At 36.2% G+C, this 20,644-nt stretch overlaps 1 protein-coding gene and 1 non-coding gene across 2 annotated transcripts; both read right to left on the reverse strand.

Annotated features, from left to right (window-relative positions):
- Positions 1–11,840: 11,840 nt before the first annotated feature.
- TRNAL-AAG (transfer RNA leucine (anticodon AAG)) lies at positions 11,841–11,921 on the reverse strand. Its single transcript has one exon. It is a non-coding gene; the product is annotated as a tRNA-Leu (tRNA).
- A 2,221-nt stretch (positions 11,922–14,142) lies between these two features.
- On the reverse strand, positions 14,143–17,775 carry LOC149386576 (uncharacterized). Its single transcript, XM_089627255.1, has 10 exons — positions 17,735–17,775; positions 17,570–17,642; positions 17,307–17,485; positions 17,016–17,187; positions 16,549–16,674; positions 16,221–16,475; positions 15,539–15,698; positions 14,950–15,163; positions 14,595–14,793; positions 14,143–14,499 (listed from the first exon to the last, which is right to left on the reverse strand). Exons 1-10 carry the CDS (start codon positions 17,769–17,771, stop codon positions 14,343–14,345), a joined length of 1,572 nt encoding a protein of 523 aa, XP_089483381.1. The 5' UTR covers positions 17,772–17,775; the 3' UTR covers positions 14,143–14,342.
- Between the last annotated feature and the right edge of the window lie 2,869 nt (positions 17,776–20,644).

Raw genomic sequence — 20,644 nt, forward strand, 5'->3', positions numbered from 1 at the left:
TCTGTTTTTTAAGTAAGGTTATGTGTTTAAATTTTAAATTACATTTTCTTTTGTTAGACGTAGAGTGTGCATTGAATTTATTGATATCTTGAAATAAATTTGTTGACATGTTTAAATTAGATTATGAATTGAAATTGTTACGTTTTGAATTGAAATCAAAGTAGTGTGAATTGAATTTATTGATATCTTGAAATAAATTTGTCATGTTTAAATTAGATTATGAAATGAAATCGTTACGTTTTGAATTGAAATGAAAGTAGTGTGAATTCAATTTATTGATATCTTGAAATAAATTTGTTGACATGTTTATGTTAGATTATGAAATGAAATTGTTACGTTTTGAATTGAAATGAAAGTAGTGAGAATTGAATTTATTGATATATTGAAATAAATTTGTTGACATATTTAAATTAGATTATGAAATTATTACGTTCTGCATTGAAATGAAAGTAGTGAGAATTAAATTTATTGATATGTTGAAATTCAATATGCAGGTATATCGAAGATGAGCCGAGAAGGAGTTCGTAAACATTGCACCCCAGCTGCAACAAACCCGAACCACTTCACGTGTAATTATTGTGGGCACGTTACCCGGGGGGGATCACACGGATGAAGTTACACTTAAGTGGAAATGATACGAAGAAAAACATGAAGAAATGTCCGAGTGTTCCTACAGAAGTACGCAAAGAGATGTTAGCGTTACAAGCGATGACTCTCCAAAAGAAGAAAAGCAAGGCCGTCCTTGATGAAACCGTAGACGAGCACTTGGTCGGACGCTTCGGTCCTACTCACGTAGAGCTTGACCCGACCAACAATACGAACGTGACATGATGCAAGCTCTTAAAAGAAGTCGTCAAGAGACACATCTGGATGCTTGGAGATCTGGCCCTGGTGGAGGTTCCGGGATTTCACCACCACCACCTCATTTTCGGCCAGATAGTGGACGATAACCTACTATTCCAGAAATCACAAATCCTAAATTGAAGCAACGTCTAGGACAAGCCGTTAGCAGCTACGTTATCCACGAGAACATACCAACGACAAAGTGAAGTCGCCGCACTTTCGACACATGATCAATGAAGCCGTGGCAGTTGGTAAGACTCGTGTACTCTGATTTTTGAACTACTGATTTTAATTTGACAAGTATTGTTGTGTCCAACTGTACTTTCATTTTCAAACTTCACAGGTCCAGGTATCCCGCTTCCGACTCCGTACGAGATTTATAACACGTACTTGAGAGCAGAGGTTGCATCTGTGAAGAAGTACATCGACCAGCAACGGGAAGGGTGGTAGGAATACGGATGCACCATAATGTCGGACGAATGGACGGGACCGACACGTTTAAGCATCATAAATGTTATGGTGTACTCGGCGGGTAAGACTGTTTTTTTTAAGTCAGTTGATGCGTCAGATGAGATCAAGAACTATTTGTACATCTATAGGATTCTGTCGCCCATTGTGAAAGAAGTCGGAGAACACAATGTTGTTCAGATTATCACTGATAATGGTTCGGCTTACAAGAAAGCGGAATGAAGCTCGCTCGTCAATATAATCTGTATTGGACTCCATGCGCCGCACATTGTATAGACTTGATGCTCTAGGACGTGGGAAAACGAGCGTCTATCGCCGAGGTTGTTAAGAATTGTAGAGAAGTGACGAAACTCATCTACAATCACGGGTAGTCCTCTCGAAGATGCGATAAGAGGGACAATGAGAGCTAATCCGTCCAGGTTCGACGAGATTCGCCACGAACTACTTGACCCTAACGAGTCTCAGGAGCAGTCGACCGGGGTTTAAGAAGATGTTCATGTCGGATTGGTGGGACCGATGTTCCTTCTGTTAAACTGCAGCTGGGCAGTTTGTGGAGCAAAAAATATTGGACAACAACTTTTGGTTCCATATTGATAGCATGTGCAAGGTGTTCGAGCCTATGTACATGCGATAAGAGGGACAATGAGAGCTAATCCGTCCAGGTTCGACGAGATTCGCCACGAACTACTTGACCCTAACGAGTCTCAGGAGCAGTCGACCGGGGTTTAAGAAGATGTTCATGTCGGATTGGTGGGACCGATGTTCCTTCCGTTAAACTGCAGCTGGGCAGTTTGTGGAGCAAAAAATATTGGACAACAACTTTTGGTTCCATATTGATAGCATGTGCAAGGTGTTCGAGCCTATGTACTCTGCTTTGCGCCTCGTTGATACAGAAGTTGTCCCGACGATGGGTTTCCTGTACCAAGTCTTCGATTTAATGAAAAAGAAGTTGGAAAACATCCCAAACAAGCAATGGACGGTTGACATTGCGGTTGAGAGATGAAATAGACAACTTGACCATCCGTTACACCAAGCATGTACTACTCATTTCACTTATTCTTTGTGAACGTTGTTGTATAATTTTTAGTTTATATCTGTGATTATTTATCTTGTAGTTCACTACCTAAATCCAAAATTTTAATATAATCCGGAGATCGTCAAGCAACCCGAGCATCCTACGGCTCCCAAGGATGGTTTGGCGATAGAATGTACATCTACTTTAAACTCAATTATTTTTAAGTATATTATAACTTTGTTGATGTCACCCTAAATAAAAGAAACTCTATATTTAATGACACAAATGTAAAGAAATGGAATGACGTCTGGAGAGACATGCCTCTAAACCAAGGCGCCTGGGCTTTTGTAGGTGAAGAGAATAAAAAATTGTTGCTGCTCTTTACAAAAGAAGAGCTCGAAGACTCAAAAAAGTAAAATTGTTTGGCTGGATGACAAATTCGGATGAAGTTACACGGATGAAGTCAGGCATTAAAAAAAAGTACAACTTGACCATCCGTTACACCAAGCAGGTATTACTCATTTAACTTATTCTTTGTGAACGTTGTTGTATAATTTTTAATCTATATATGTGATTATTTATCTTATAGCTCACTACCTAAATAAATTTTTTTAATATAATCCGGAGATCGTCAAGCAACCCGAGCATCCTACGGCTCCCAAGGATGGTTTGGCGATAGAATGTACATCTACTTTAAACTCAATTATTTTTAAGTATATTATAACTTTGCTGATGTCACCCTAAATAAAATAAATTCTATATTTAATGACACAGATCTAAAGAAATGGAATGACGTCTGGAGAGACATGCCTCTAAACTAAGGCGCCTGGGCTTTTGTAGGTGAGGGGAATAAAAAATTGTTGCTGATCTTTACAAAAGAAGAGCTCGAAGACTCAAAAAAGTAAAATTGTTTGGCTGGATGCCAAATTCGGATGAAGTTACACGGATGAAGTCAAGTATTAAAAAAAAGTAAGTACAACTTGACCATCCGTTACACCAAGCAGGTATTACTCATTTCACTTATTCTTTTCGAACGTTGTTGTATAATTTTTAATGTATATATGTGATTATTTATCTTGTAGCTCACTACCTAAATCCAAAATTTTAATGTAATCCGGAGATCGTCAAGCAACCCGAGCATCCTACGGCTCCCAAGGATGGTTTGGCGATAGAATGTACATCTACTTTAAACTCAATTATTTTTAAGTATATTATAACTTTGTTGATGTCAACTTAAATAAAAGAAACTCTAGATTTAATGACACAGATGTAAAGAAATGGAATGACGTCGGGAGAGACATGCTTCTAAACCAAGGCGCCTGGGCTTTTGTAGGTGAGGGGAATAAATTTTTTTTGCTGCTCTTTACAAAAGAAGAGCTCGAAGACTCAAAAAAGTAAAATTGTTTGTAGGTAATGCTTCTAAACGTAATCAAGGTTTCCCCATCCGACAAAAGCTCATCTTGGTCAAAATTATACTCATCGGGTGGGGAAACTTTGATCGCGTTTCCTCAAAGGGATACGATGGAAATGCTTGTCGGAGAGAGCACGTCTTTGCATTCACATATTGCCGATACGATGGACTCTTCAAAGGGAAAGCAGCGTCGATGTGTGAAGAAATGTAGGGTGGTCCGCACTGAGCAATAGTCTTCTCGCTCTCATGATAACCTAGAGGTTGTTGAAAAACCAAAGAGGACTTACAAGCTTTTCAGTGCTGAGGAAGTCAATTTGCTGGAGAAACGCCATAAAGAACTTTCCAAACCTCGGATTGAGAAATGTCATAAAGAGGTTTCTGGTCGTTGGAATCTGAACATATGTGAGTTAGTAGCTCATTTTTTGAAAAAATTATGGTAATAGCTCGTTCATTTTATAATTAGTGTACTAACATTTTTTAATGTTGCAGCTGGGCAGTGTCGCTAAAGAAGAGCTTTTCAGACAAAACAACCGGTCTAATGTCGACCTCAAAGATAAATATTGCAATCTTCAACGTCAAAAGCAAAGAGAAGGACGTGGTACAAAAGCAGACTAAATTTCTACTTGGTACGAAATTCAAACTATTCAAAGTTGTTGTTCCATTTTTTTTTCTTGTATACTACAAATTTGTTATGGTGGCTAGTTCGTTCTTTGGCTGGTATTGGCATCTTTTGTCCAATCCGGTCCAAATTTACCTACCAAGACCACCTAATGTAACACATATAGATATAAATAATACATATTTTAGGTAATGCTTCTAAACGTAATCAAGGTTTCCCCATCCGACAAAAGCTCATCTTGGTCAAAATTATACTCATCGGGTGGGGAAACTTTGATCGCGTTTCCTCGAAGACTCAAAAAGTTAAAATTGTTTGGCTGGATACCAAATTTGGATGAAGTTACACAGATGAAGTCAGGTATTAAAAAAAAAGCAAGTACAACTTGACCATCCGTTACACCAAGCAGGTATTACTCATTTCACTTATTCTTTTCGAACGTTGTTGTATAATTTTTAATGTATATCTGTGATTATTTATCTTGTAGCTCACTACCTAAATCCAAAATTTTAATATAATCCGGAGATCGTCAAGCAACCCGAGCATCCTACGGCTCCCAAGGATGGTTTGGCGATAGAATGTACATCTACTTTAAACTCAATTATTTTTAAGTATATTATAACTTTGTTGATGTCACCCTAAATAAAAGAAACTCTAGATTTAATGACACAGATGTAAAGAAATGGAATGACGTCGGGAGAGACATGCTTCTAAACCAAGGCGCCTGGGCTTTTGTAGGTGAGGGGAATAAAATTTTTTTGCTGCTCTTTACAAAAGAAGAGCTCGAAGACTCAAAAAAGTAAAATTGTTTGTAGGTAATGCTTCTAAACGTAATCAAGGTTTCCCCATCCGACAAAAGCTCATCTTGGTCAAAATTATACTCATCGGGTGGGGAAACTTTGATCGCGTTTCCTCAAAGGGATACGATGGAAATGCTTGTCGGAGAGAGCACGTCTTTGCATTCACATATTGCCGATACGATGGACTCTTCAAAGGGAAAGCAGCGTGGATGTGTGAAGAAATGCAGGGTGGTCCGCACTGAGCAAGAGTCTTCTCGCTCTCATGATAACCTAGAGGTTGTTGAAAAACCAAAGAGGACTTACAAGCTTTTCAGTGCTGAGGAAGTCAATTTGCTGGAGAAACGCCATAAAGAACTTTCCAATCCTCGGATTGAGAAAGGTCATAAAGAGGTTTCTGGTCGTTGGAATCTGAACATGTGAGTTAGTAGCTCATTTTTTGAAAAATTTATGGTAATAGCTCGTTCATTTTATAATTAGTGTACTAACATTTTTTAATGTTGCAGCTGGGCAGTGTCGCTAAAGAAGAGCTTTTCAGACAAAACAACCGGTCTAATGTCGACCTCAAAGATAAATATTGCAATCTTCAACGTCAAAAGCAAAGAGAAGGACGTGGTACAAAAGCAGACTAAATTTCTACTTGGTACGAAATTCAAACTATTCAAAGCTGTTGTTCCATTTTTTTTCTTGTATACTACAAATTTGTTATGGTGGCTAGTTCGTTCTTTGGCTGGTATTGGCATCTTTTGTCCAATCCGGTCCAAATTTACCTACCAAGACCACCTAATGTAACACATATAGATATAAATAATACATATTTTAGGTAATGCTTCTAAACGTAATCAAGGTTTCCCCATCCGACAAAAGCTCATCTTGGTCAAAATTATACTCATCGGGTGGGGAAACTTTGATCGCGTTTCCTCGAAGACTCAAAAAGTTAAAATTGTTTGGCTGGATGCCAAATTCGGATGAAGTTACACGGATGAAGTCAGGTATTAAAAAAAAAAAGCAAGTACAACTTGACCATCCATTACACCAAGCAGGTATTACTCATTTCACTTATTCTTTTCGAACGTTGTTGTATAATTTTTAATGTATATCTGTGATTATTTATCTTGTAGCTCACTACCTAAATCCAAAATTTTAATATAATCCGGAGATCGTCAAGCAACCCGAGCATCCTACGGCTCCTAAGGATGGTTTGGCGATAGAATGTACATCTACTTTAAACTCAATTATTTTTATGTATATTATAACTTTGTTGATGTCACCCTAAATAAAAGAAACTTTATATTTAATGACGCAGATGTAATGAAATGGAATGACGTCTGGAGAGACATGCCTCTAAACCAAGGCGCCTGGGCTTTTGTAGGTGAAGAGAATAAAAAATTGTTGCTGCTCTTTAAAAAAGAAGAGCTCGAAGACTTAAAAAAGTAAAATTGTTTGGCTGGATGCCAAATTCGGATGAAGTTAGACGGATGAAGTCAGGTATTAAAAAAAAGCAACTACAACTTGACCATCCGTTACACCAAGCAGGTATTACTCATTTCATTTATTTTTTTCGAACGTTGTTGTATAATTTTTAATGTATATATGTGATTATTTATCTTGTAGCTCACTATCTAAATCCAAAATTTTAATATAATCCGGAGATCGCCAAGCAACCCGAGCATCCTACGGCTCCCAAGGATGGTTTTGCGATAGAATGTACATCTACTTTAAACTCAATTATTTTTAAGTATATTATAACTTTGTTGATGTCACCCTAAATAAAAGAAACTCTATATTTAATGACACAGATGTAAAGAAATGGAATGACGTCTGGAGAGACATGCCTCTAAACCAAGGCGCCTGGGCTTTTGTAGGTGAGGGGAATAAAAAATTGTTGCTGCTCTTTACAAAAGAGGAGCTCGAAGACTCAAAAAAATAAAATTGTTTGGCTGGATGCCAAATTCGGATGAAGTTAGACGGATGAAGTCAGGTATTAAAAAAAAAGCAACTACAACTTCACCATCCGTTACACCAAGCAGGTATATTACTCATTTCACTTATTCTTTTCGAACGTTGTTGTATAATTTTTAATGTATATATGTGATTATTTATGTTGTAGCTCACTACCTAAATCCAAAATTTTAATATAATCCGGAGATCGTCAAGCAACCCGAGCATCCTACGGCTCCCAAGGATGGTTTGGCGATAGAATGTACATCTACTTTAAACTCAATTATTTTTAAGTATATTATAACTTTGTTGATGTCACCCTAAATAAAAGAAACTCTATATTTAATGACACAGATGTAAAGAAATGGAATGACGTCTGGAAAGACATGCCTCTAAACCAAGGCGCCTGGGCTTTTGTAGGTGAAGGGAATATATTTTTTTTGCTGCTCTTTACAAAAGAAGAGCTCGAAGACTCAAAAAGTAGAATTGTTTGGCTGGATTCCGAATTCGGATGTGAATAATTTAAAGTAAAATTCAAGTAAGTTTATTTTTTTACAAGAAGTTGCTCTGACTCTTTCTCTTTACATATAAAATGCAGTCAAATTGATTTAATAATATAAATTTGATTATTATTTTTAGCTTTGATACCATATAGATTAAATAAAAAATTTATATAGCTTATGTTTAATTTCAGAAAGTTATGCATTTCCTATTTTCTCACTCTATATATCATTTTTTAAATAATTTTTGTTAATCTATTTTTTTTAAATAATTTTTGTTAACCTATTTTTTTCGATAAATTATTGTTTACACTCATAAAATTGTGTATATATACTGAGAGTTTATATTTTCTGAAAATACACACAGACACACGCACAACCATGTATATTAAGAATGTATTTATATTGAATAAACAGCTGATAGCTTTCAATTCTTTAAATTATTAAGTTTTAATTCAAATGTGTCTATATGAAAACAATTGCAATAAATATTTCCAATTTCATTACAATAAAATAATAATAAAATGGTCAAAATCAGTTTTTATAGAATTTAAAAATCAGTGGATATTTCTGAAACAATATTAATATTATTTTCTCTAATTTATAAGAACATTCTCTTGTACGTCAGTACGTGTAACACTGTTGCCGATTTTGAGCGAGGACCCGAACCATCAAACGCGTCGAGGCTGGACAAGATTTTAAAAAACATTGACGGTTTCATACGAGAACTGCATACCAGGGTTGTAGAGAAGATTGAAGCGAAATATTTCCCGTAAGTGTTTTCATAATTTATGTTTAATAAATTAATACGGGTGATTTAACTAAATTGCATATTTAAAGTAATGAATTTGTAAAATAATCAAAGTTTGTGTAAAATTAGCTAAATAGTCAAAATGTACAAAAATCATTTTTAAACAAAAAAAATTGACCCTAAGATTTGAAAGAGATATATTGCTTATAATAATCGTCAAAATTTGTAATCTTAGTATTAGAAAAAAAATATTTACAACGTAACTTTGGCTTCTTTGCTGAAAATTTAAAACTTTTGCTATTTTGCCTATCAATTAGTTACAAATTCTTATTTTGTATAATTTTCAATTAAATAATTTATTTAGCACCAATAATGAGTATTTTTGTTTTTAGGCCCGGTGTGTGCGTATCCATCGTAGATGAGCACACATCCATACCCGAGGAGTATAATTTTGACCAAGATGAGCTTTTGTCGGATGGGGAAACCTTGATCGCGTTTACTCAAAGGGATACGATGGAAATGCTTGTCGGAGAGAGCACGTCTTTGCATTCACGTATTGCCGATACGATGGACTCCTCGAAGGGAAAGCAGCGTGGATGTGTGAAGAAATGCAGGGTGATCCGCACTGAGCAAGAGTCTTCTCACTCTCATGATAACATAGAGGTTGTTGAAAAACCAAAGATGACTTACAAGCTTTTTAGTGCTGAGGAAGTCACTTTGCTGGAGAAATGCCATACAGAACTTTCCAGTCCTCGGATTGAGAAAGGTCATAAAGAGGTTTCCGGTCGTTGGAATCTGAACATGTGAGTCAGTAGCTCATTTTTTTGAAAAATTTATGTTAATATCTCGCTCCTTTTATAATTAGTGTACTAACATTTTTTGATGTACTCCGGATTCTATCCTTAAGAATTTCTTTTTCACACTGATATCGGAAGGGCTTTTAATTTGAACTGAAATTCAATTTGAGCTACAGGTAGATCTTGATCCTTATGGTTAGTATAGAAGGTGAACCATAAGGATCAAGATCTACCTGCAGCTCAAATTGAATTTCAGTTCAAATTAAAAGCCCTTCCGATATCAGTGTGAAAAAGAAATTCTCAAGGGTAGAATCCGGATTATATAAAAAAATGTTAGTACACTAATTATAAAAGGAACGTGCTATTACCATAAATTTTTCAAAAAATGAGCTACTGACTCACATGTTCAGATTCCAACGACCGGAAACCTCTTTATGACCTTTCTCAATCCGAGGACTGGAACGTTCTTTATGGCGTTTCTCCAGCAAAGTGACTTCCTCAGCACTGAAAAGCTTGTAAGTCCTCTTTGGTTTTTCAACAACCTCTAGGTTATCATGAGAGCGAGAAGACTCTTGCTCAGTGCGGACCACCCTGCATTTCTTCACACATCCACGCTGATTTTCCTTCGATGAGTCCATCGTATCGGCAATATGTGAACGCAAAGACGTGCTCTCTCCGACAAGCATTTCCATCGTATCCCTTTGAGGAAACGCGATCAAGGTTTCCCCATCCGATAAAAGCTCATCTTGGCCAAAATTATACTCATCGGGTATGGATCCTCAAATAAGGGAAAGCAGCGTGGATGTGTGAAGAAATGCTGGGTGGTCCGCACTGAGCAAGAGTCTTCTCGCTCTCATGATAACCTAGAGGTTGTTGAAAAACCAAAGAGGACTTACAAGCTTTTCAGTGCTGAGGAAGTCACTTTGCTGGAGAAACGCCATAAAGAACTTTCCAATCATCGGATTGAGAAATGTCATAAAGAGGTTTCTGGTCGTTGGAATCTGAACATGTGAGTCAGTAGCTCATTTTTTGAAAAATTTTATGGTAATAGCTCGTTCATTTTATAATTAGTGTACTAACATTTTTTGATGTTGCAGCTGGGCAGTGTCGCTAAAGAAGAGCTTTTTAGACAAAACAACCGGTCTAATGTCGACCTCAAAGATAAATATTGCAATCTTCAACGTCAAAAGCAAAGAGAAGGACGTGGTACAAAAGCAGACTAAATTTCTACTTGGTACGAAATTCAAACTATTCAAAGCTGTTGTTCCATTTTTTTTCTTGTATACTACAAATTTGTTATGGTGGCTAGTTCGTTCTTTGGCTGGTATTGGCATCTTTTGTCCAATCCGGTCCAAATTTACCTACCAAGACCACCTAATGTAACACATATAGATATAAATAATACATTTTTTATTTTTCAATTAGATTACAGATTCAAGATTTTTTTTTTTCGTTTTTGGCTCAGAATTACAAAGTTCAAGATTACTTGTGCACTTCAGTAGTTAAAATGGATTATTTGAATAGTTGAACAGTAATGGTTAAAGTAAAAAATAAATAAATAAAAAGACCTAATGTTGAATGATGATAAATTGTGCAGGAGCAAGGATAGGCCATTTGTAGAGAATCTCGAGTTCATTTTGGAGACTCAGCTTCCACGGCCACCAAATGCGCAGAAGAACGAACAAGTTGAATGTGGCATTTGTTATGCTCAAAGGCTTCCAATTGGTAATCTAATATATATACATACACACAATATATATTTATAGGTTTGATGTGTAGTTGAGTTTTGAATTTGTAATGTAGAAGAGGAGTTCGGAGAGAAGGGCGGTGGTGAAACCGACTACGCTTGTGAGAACGCCAATTGCAAAATGGCATTTCACAGCCTTTGTCTTGTTGAGTGGCTACGATCGATCACCACAACGAGGCAGTACGTTTATTCTTCTTTCCCAACCCCTTATTTCATCGTTGAACCAGTTATTTTCATGTCTTTTGACATCAAGACTTTTTTTTAGTTCATCTGTTGGCCATTGAACTTCACAGTGTGGGACAAACTTATCCACTAGATTTCTATAAGGGAAAAAAGGAAAATGTGAATAGATTTCGTGGAGTGTGATCAGAGAATGAAGACTTGCATATAACATAATTTTTCTGTGCATTTGCAGATCATTTAATGTCTTGTTTGGAAACTGTCCGTATTGCTCAGACCCGATTGCGGTGAAAATCAACAGTGCTGATCAATAGAAGTTTAGCATAGTCCAGATCGACATTTTAGCCCGGACTGTATTTATTGTCAGTGTAGTTAAAATTTGTGTAATGTAATCCTTTTTAGTGACTTGTGAAAAACAGACTTCATTTCCAGTTATTTCCTTTGAATACTTAATTATAACTAAAGCAAATTTTTTATTTTTATTTTTTCCGAGAAACACTGAAGAATAGTTATTTAGGGGAAAACATGCTCTTTTTAAGGGAAAAAAAAACATCTTCTATGTGTGACCTTTACGTACCACTTGCTGTTATTTTTTTTTTTTTTTTAAACGTAAATGTTGACTGAATTATAACTGAAGCATTTTTTGCCGAGTTACACTGAATCATAGTTGTTCAGGGGAAAACATGCTCATTTTAAGGGGAAAAATAAAAACATTAAATATGTGACCTTTACGTACCATTTGATGTTAATTTTTTTTAGCATAAAAAAATCTAATGTTGACAGTGGGATTTGAACCCACGCCCTTTCGGACCAGAACCTTAATCTGGCGCCTTAGACCAACTCGGCCATATCAACTCACATGTCGATATATATAACAACTAAATATAAATAAACGTGCTTTCAAACACTTATTGCCTTCAAAATGACTTAAAAATAAAAATAAAAGAACCTCAAAAAGACGATAAAACGCATCCTCCCTTTCATACAGATTCATGTCTAAGAGTCATAACCAACTTTTAGTCATTTCTCGTACTCCGTTCGGGTCATATTTACGATAATCTTTCCCTCATATAATATATCAACTAGTTCACTTATTAGTTTACACATTTATACATATGCAGAATGAAATTTATGACTAACTTTGAAGAGAATACCACTCAACTATGGTGAGTGAGATTCTAGGAAGTAAAAATGAGTATTAATTGGAAAGCAAACTTTAATAGCTTTGGTTCGTCTAGTCTACAAAGTATTCTGGATGCCCATCACTTTTCTTTTCTCTTTGAGACTATCACTATACAATGATCTACCACTTTCTCAAGTTATTGTTGTTGTTTTTTTTATTTTTTTTATATAAATATTTATTGAGTTCCCATCCCAAATTATTAAGAATTTCTTATTAATCCTCATTGGTGACCATCAACAAGGTTCAATGTTTTTATCCCTGCCAATTACCATTCTATACTTCCATGTATGTACAACATAAAAATTAAAACCCCACAACTATTGAAGGTGCTTATTGTTAAACTGTTTTTTGGATTAACACTTACGGACACGTGACGTGAGCGGACTTGACCACGTGTCTTCGAATCTGTGAGATTATTAATGGAATATTCCTCTTATCAAGTGAAGAACGTGATAATTGATTTCTCAAGTTCTTGAACACTCTTGTAGAGAGAATATAATTTGACTTTGAGCCTTGGGGTTTAGAGAGAGAGAGTGAGCTTTTCTTCTCTCACTCTAAAGAGAATGGAAGTAGATTGTTCCTATTTTTTTTCTGTGAAATTGTGTGTGTGAAGTGGCTTTGATTCCTCTTTGTTCTTGATTTCGGTCTCATAGGTGTTTTTAGAGAGAGAAATAGCTGAGTAAAGAATTTGGTATATTATAGTTAGAGAGAGAAAAAATCAGCCCTTGACAAGTGTTTGTCTCGGGTATTTATAGTGAGGTGGTGAGAGTTGGGGTAAGTTTTTCATTTTCTCTTTCCTTTTCGTGGAGGTAAGGACGAGCGCCTGCCTGGAAGGATGTCGGGGCACCCCCTGGATGCCTCGGGGTTGATCCAGCTTGGATGTTTCGAGGTCGATCAAGCCTGGATACTTCGGGGTCGATCCGGCCTGGGCGTTTCGAGGTCGATCCTTCCTGAGTAATTCGGGATCGCTTCGGCCTGGGTACTTCGAGATCGATCCAGCCTGGACGCTTCGGGATCGACCCAACCAGGGTATTCGAGATCGCCCCGGCCTGGGCACTTCGAGATCGATCCAGTCTGGATACTTCGGGGTCGATCCGGCCTGGGCGTTTCAAGGTCAATCCTTCTTGTGTAATTCGGGATCGCTTCGGCCTGGGTACTTCGAGATCGATCCAGCCTGGACGCTTCGGGATCGATCCAGCCTGGGTATTTCGAGATTGCTCCGGCCTGGGCACTTCGAGATAGATCCAACCTGGATGTTCCGGGATCGACCCAGCCTGGGTATTTCGAGATCGCTCCGGCCTGGGCACTTCGAGATCGATCCAACCTGGATGCTTTGGGATCGACCTAGCCTGGATGTTTCGAGATCGCTTAGGCCTAGGCACTTTGAGATCGATCCAGTCTGGATGCTTCGGGATCGACCCAGCCTGGGTACTTCGAGATCGATCCAGCCTGGATGTTTCGAGATCGATCCAGCCTGGGTACTTCGAGATCGATCCGGCCTGGGTACTTCGCGGCCTGGATGCCTCGGGGTCGACCCAACCTGGGTACTTCGGGGTCGATCCTCCTTGATGCTTCGGGGTCGATGTCTCCGATTCGTCTTTTGGATCAGGTCTATCATGCTAAGTTATTTGGGTTGGGGCTTCGGGTTTTTCGGATGTGAGAAAATCCCTCATAACACTTATAAAGGTTTTAGCAAAGCTTAAGAATTGATCACTGCTATTTGAAACAGGCCTTCACTCGTAATGATAGCTGCTATATTTGATAACTTCTGACTTTAGACATATATTTTCTAATTAACTTAGATATCTTGAACAGATCGATATTTACAACTTAATGTCCCAGGCCAAAAACTATAGACCTAGTTGCACAATAACACTCTGATTAATTTTTTTAAAAAAAATTAATCTAAATTAGGCACAATTAAAAATTCTAATTGCATAATTTAAGACCCGAATTGCATAATAAAAAACCATAATCCTATAATGAAAAAAAAATCCTAAACTTCTATTATCCGTGCCGGATCGTGAGCAACAGAGACTGTCGGACAATGAGCCGCGATAGAAGAAGTGCTCTTGAGCATATCTCCCAAAGGTCTACCATGGTGAAGTACATCCAGAAGCATGGTACTCCAATCGTGCGATCACTGAACATTTAAGATAAACCGATAGACTAACCATATTGTCCTGTTTGTATGTATGCTCGTAATCCACAGGTTGCTGAGGCTGTCCTTTGATCACAAAATTTGAAACACTGGAAACGAAATAACAAGATTTACCACGAAGAAACAAGAGAAAATGAAAAACTGAATAATACTACCAGTAAATAATATTAGTAAAAGTACTTACGCGATCTCGAATTCAATAGATTTGGGCAAGAAAGCAGCGTGAACGTGAACAACCATTGTGTCATTGTCATCGTCATCTAGTCTTGTACAATAAAGGAAGACTTTCTGAAGGTCCTCCCTCACCAAACAAAATAAATAATCGTCGCCTAACTCCGTAAAGTTCTCTTCAATCGTCCACCCGTGTTTTTTATACTCCTCTTCTACAATTTTTACACATAAATCAAGTTATTAAGACATATGACCTATTTGGCTGAGTTAAATTTATTAGCTTGATTATTCAATAATTAATAAAAGGGTCCATTAAATATCTAGTCATATTTACAAGAGTGATTTTGAATTAGTTTATATAAACTTACCAGAGCATGAGAATGTGCTGGGGTGCCTACAAAATTCCTCAACCGCCGAGTATCCGGCGGATCGAATACGGTAGTTCATATATAAGAAGGGAATGTGAAGAAAAAAAGCAAGCTTGTCGTAATCATCACGAAACACATGCTTCTTCATACCTTGCTCAACCCATTGTGGAAGTGTAACTTCATCTTCATACGGATCAAACTCCAGTATTGCTTCCTAAACCCATTCAATTATTCAAGATTATATAACCACAACGATGTTTGTAATGCTATATATATACATATCTTTGTTTCAAACATCATCAGTCCATGTGTAACTCATGCACGCACAAGCACTTTGCAGAACAAAATAAATGTACAGTAAATATCATATATTTACGATAATAAATGTACAGAAATTTTTTCTAATATGTTCAGCAACTTTTTTTTTTCTTTCTAATCGACATTTCTATTGGTACGAAGGTTTCCGTCATTAAAAAATGCTATATCTATCAAATCCAACCATGTGTAACTCATGCACGCCCGAGCACTTCGCAGAACAAAATAAAATACAGAATCGCAGGGATGAAGAGGATTTTTTGTTTTATTTTACCTTATCTGCTCTTTCATTCTCTCGTGGCGCAGCGATTTCATTATCTTCTTCTTGTTTTTTAGCTTTTGGCTGCTCTACCCTTTCCTTGCTAGGAACATCTTGTTTCCGATGTATTTCTCTCATGGCAATGATAAATTGTGGTCCGCCAAAAACAGGATGACTAGCATTTTTAACACATCAGTGACATAAAGCATCAAAATAAGTAACAACATTGTAAAAAATAAATAAATGGTGGCATAAATACTTAAAATTTCCGTGTTTAAAATATACTTACATATTCGTTTTATTTTTATTTTTTGCGACATATATTTTTAAAGTTACATGTTAGTTGCACCATAACTATAATATCGTTAACTTTGGACGGAAGAACATAAAGAGAAGTCAGATCTCAACATTAAAAAAAAAACTAATTATTTCTCATTATAGAAGGAAATGAAAATATAAATATGTTTTCGTGTTTATATACTCAAATACCTGCTGTTCAAAATTGAGTACATTCACCGTATTTTTTTGTCCAAAATTAATGACATTGCAGTTACAGTACAACTAAAAGGTAATATTCGGTATTTATGCCACCCAAAAAAACGAATGACTATATAAATTTATAAATACCAGAATATTAGGTATTTATGCCGTCATAATCTTTAAAAGAAACATACTAGCTATTGGACATAAAACTCACTTTTTTGGAGGGCACAATGGAAATATATCTCTTAACATGTCCTTTTGCTCTTTAGTAAACTGTGATTTCGTCCCAACTTTTCTCTTTTTGTTGGCTTTAATTTGTTTGCCTTGAGTGGATTCCCCAACATCTGTAAGATAATGTGAACGAGGAGAGTTGTTTTTGCCTGAAAAAACAACTGTACTCGACCCAACAGACATTAAATCATCTTCAGAAGAAACCTGATCATCTACCAAAGATGTCACCACACCAGGCCTGAAAGGAAAAGACTCACCGTTTGTTCCAAATAAATCATGAAATTCATAATAAAAAAAATGATAACGCTTACCCATAAAAGTTTGCTGGAAACTTTTCAAATATGTGTAGGTGAATTAAATAGATTAATTCTTTTTTGTTCTTTAAGATTTGATCAAGGCTCATAGTACACGATGGTCCGTGGGCAAAGTCCGCAACCCTGTTAGACATATGCTTGCAAATTATTCTACAAAAACATGAAATAAATTTTTGAAGAACGCATGAATAAAAAGTACCCAAATTGTTGTTTCAATACTCATATATCCTTAATAATTGAATTTGGCAACATATTATATATATGCAAAAACTTATGACAATTAGTTTGTCCATACTCATGCAATCCCATATTCGATTTCATTGTACTAAAAGTTTGGGTTCTCAATTGGTTTATCGTGTTCTCATTTTACCCACACTTGCATGATCAGATGTATTAATAATTTCATGGTAGACACACTCGTCACTAACCTTTGTAAGAGAGAAAGTATTAGTCTACTAATATACCTGAGATTAACACTAAATTCTTGAGGGCCTACTTTGGCGGTGACAGAAACAATTGTTTCTTCTGACTCTATCGAAAATAGCAGCAATAACCTCTCTGTTTTACCCGCTGGAAATGACACAGCCCCTTGATGGCGAGGCATTCCCTTCCATACATCATTCCAGTTTACAAAATCTACGTTGGAAATAAAAGCATTAACACACAAAATCAATTGTTCAAGCAAACAAATACGCAGATCACATAGAAAATATTCAACTCAAGTTCAAAAGAAAAGAAAAGAAAAGAAAATACACCGTTTTTTATTAGCTCATTCTCCAGAGCCTCTGGCCCAGCTGCTATAGGCATATCCTTCGTAAAGAAAATAGTTATAACGGGAAAAACCACTTTGTCGTACGGATGAACGCATATTATCTCCCCGAATCTTTCAATAATTTCGCCCAACTCATAATCTACTATGCTTATTCCCTCTTCGCTAATCAAATCAAAATAAAATATGTTGATAAAATATTAAATACATGTTGTTTAATATCATCGCCAAACACGAACATATTTGTACCAATTTTTTGGGATTCGAGGCAGAGATACTGGCATAAGTTTGCAGTCGGAGGTCAATGACAACATCGACGAAGCTAGTGACAAAAGAAAGAAAAACGAAACGATCAAAACTTGGTGATATAACAGAATTCCATTAATAAGAAAATATCTCTCTAGACAAATATACATGAACTGGAGCTGAAATATGAGACAGGCGAGTTCATGATGATGACTGGTCGGAGAAGAAACCAACGGACCTGACAACAGAGACAGAGCTATACTTAGCCAAATACTCTATATATATTAATAAAAAGTTTAGAATACCTGAAAACTAAGCATTTTTTTAATAGAGCACATAATCGATCTATTTCACGAACCAAATACATGACGAAGATGACAAAACGGATGTGGAAACCAGGAGAACTGAGTTGTCGTATAATGCAATGAAGTAAACAAAAAGCTGAATAAAAAATATAGGTATATTTGTTTAATTTACAAAATAAACAAAATCATATGAAGCAAATAGGGTTGAGCGAAAGAGGCGGCTTGAAGTATAGACAATGGTAGAAACGAGAGTGACGTACAACAACTGGCTTAATTTTCATATTTGGCAGTCACAGAATCCGGGTGAAACAGCCAGATAGTCTAAAAGCAAACTAAATCATCTAAAAAAAATTCTGAACATAACTGATATACAATAGGATTTTAAATCGATAAAATACGCAGGGCCATAATTCGAGAACATACCTAGTAGCAAAGATCTCAGGAGGAGCGTTTTAGCGTTTTAACAATGGGAGAGACTTAGTTTTATGAGAAAACATTGTGTTGGAAGTTTGAAGTCCCTCCTTATATATTGCTCTCTCTTTGGGCCTTAACAATGCACGGCCCGCAATCATATCACACTAATGTTTGGGCACTTTACCAAAATTTATCGTACTTGGGAGGAACTAGAAGTCAAAGACTCAAATACCCTTCACCTCTCATTCTTTCTTTCTCTCTTTTATCGTACTAGGAAGGGCCATATAACTAATTAATTGTACTTATTGTTATTGAAATTTGATTATTGACTTGCCTAATGACCTAACAAGTTTGTATAGTTATCAAAATAAGTCTTACCTGTCAAAGAAGTCGATATTGTATCGATGAAACATATATTGATGTTTATGAGTTTTTTTTAGTAATTCTATAAAACTTCGATGAAACATATATTGATGTTTATGAGTTTTTTTTAGTAATTCTATAAAACTTAATATTAGTGAAAAAGTTTGTAACTAATTCTATAAATTAGTGAACAAATTGTAATTAATTCTATAAAATTAGTTACAAATTTATAACTAATTCCAAAAAAATTAATTACAAACTGATTTAGTTACAAATTTATCATTAATTCTCTTGAACTAGTGACGAGTTTGTAATTGATTGGTTATAAGTTGTAACTATAAAATTAGTTACAAATTTGTAACTAATTTCAAATAATTTATTTACTAACTAGTGTCTAGTTACAAGTTTTGAACTAATTTCATAGGTCAAACTGGCCAATGAGTTGTTGATTTTATGAATTTTCGATGATTTGATTAGAACCGTATGAGCCTGAAAACTCATATAAGCATGTAACACGGTGGAGCCAAGCTCATGTGTGGCTTTGAAGAAAAATTGTAACGTAAACTTAACAACACGAGCACAACCTCATTGTTGAGTAATATGGATCGACATTAAGTTAGTATATTTAGTTTCAAGTTAACTACTAAAACTATAGTGAGCATGTACATGAAATAAAGTACGAGTTGATTTGTGACCACTTTTGAATAAGTAAATTGAAAAGTCTTAATAAATGGATGTAGTGATAAATATGTCTATAAATAGCTGTATTTAGTGTCAATTTTGTCATTAGATCACTTGAATTAGGGACATACCTATTTCTACATTATCCTATAGATAAAGATTTGAATAAATGACATTTTTGCCCCCTCAACTAAAGCTTCTTTAACAAGTGACTCGTGTAACTCTAACAACCATCATTTCACTCATTTATGTTAAAGCTCGATTCATTTTTTATCCTTCCGTTAAATTTTTCGGCAAAAGAGATGATTTATGAACATGGGTCTAACAGGTGATAACTGAAATGAATGAAATGATGATAAATAAAACAAAGAAAATTGAAAAGAAAAAAAAAACAAGCTACCCTCTCTCTCTCCTTTGACCTTACGTGGAGGTAACAAAAAAACATAATCTTCTGGGTTCTTTAATATATATTAGCAGTATACATATATATGAATGAATAGTATAAACAAGGCTATTATCTCTTCATCCAGCAAGATTGATACGAATTTCGTGTATACCAGCTCGATTTTGTCGACCTCTTCGGCAAAGAACATCGAAAAAGGATATCGTCGATGACTTGGGCTTCCTTCGCCGTCGGGGAGCTGCCGACCTCGACGCACCTAAATTCATCGTCGGAATATCTCCGTTGGAAATGAGAGCTCCCTTTTTTTCGACGGTGATCAATCGTGTTGGAAATTGAGCTAATATTAAATAGGTGTTTTAATTATCTAAAGCTTAATTTAATTTGTTCACTAAAAGACAAAATAATGTGTTGTTGATTGAGAGAATGTGTTTGTGTGTGTGAAAGAGTCTCACATGGAACAAACACTAAAGTGAAGAGTACCTTATATATGTTGCACTTAATTACCATGAGTAAACAAGTAGATGATGGGATAGTGTGCCATGTGGATGTGAGGTAGAGGTGAGGTGGCGGACCTATGCTTCATTTCACGTTCACACCCGCCCTCGCCACCGGCGACAGCGGCGTCCGGCTCGGGCGTATAGGCGTTAGTGGCGCTTATTTTTGGTTACCGTTCGAATAAACAGTCACGTCGTTTCGGAAACGAACGGTCGTTAAGCCAACGGTCGTGTCGTTTGCGGCTGTAACTGTCATTTGAATGAAAAAGTGCGTCTGTTCGTCGAACCTCTTCACGAAAGGGTACAATTTCTTATATAATCCGAGTTCGGATTCAGAAATCATTACGGTTTTCGAACCTGCTCTCTCTTCCCCGAAACACCTTATCCCAGAAAATTGTTCTTGGCTATTTTCGGATTT

The sequence above is a fragment of the Urtica dioica genome, chromosome 9 (assembly GCF_054948205.1).
Source record: "Urtica dioica subsp. dioica isolate 48M chromosome 9, U.dioica_male_clone48M_v1_H2, whole genome shotgun sequence".
NCBI classification, from domain to species: Eukaryota; Viridiplantae; Streptophyta; class Magnoliopsida; order Rosales; family Urticaceae; genus Urtica; species Urtica dioica.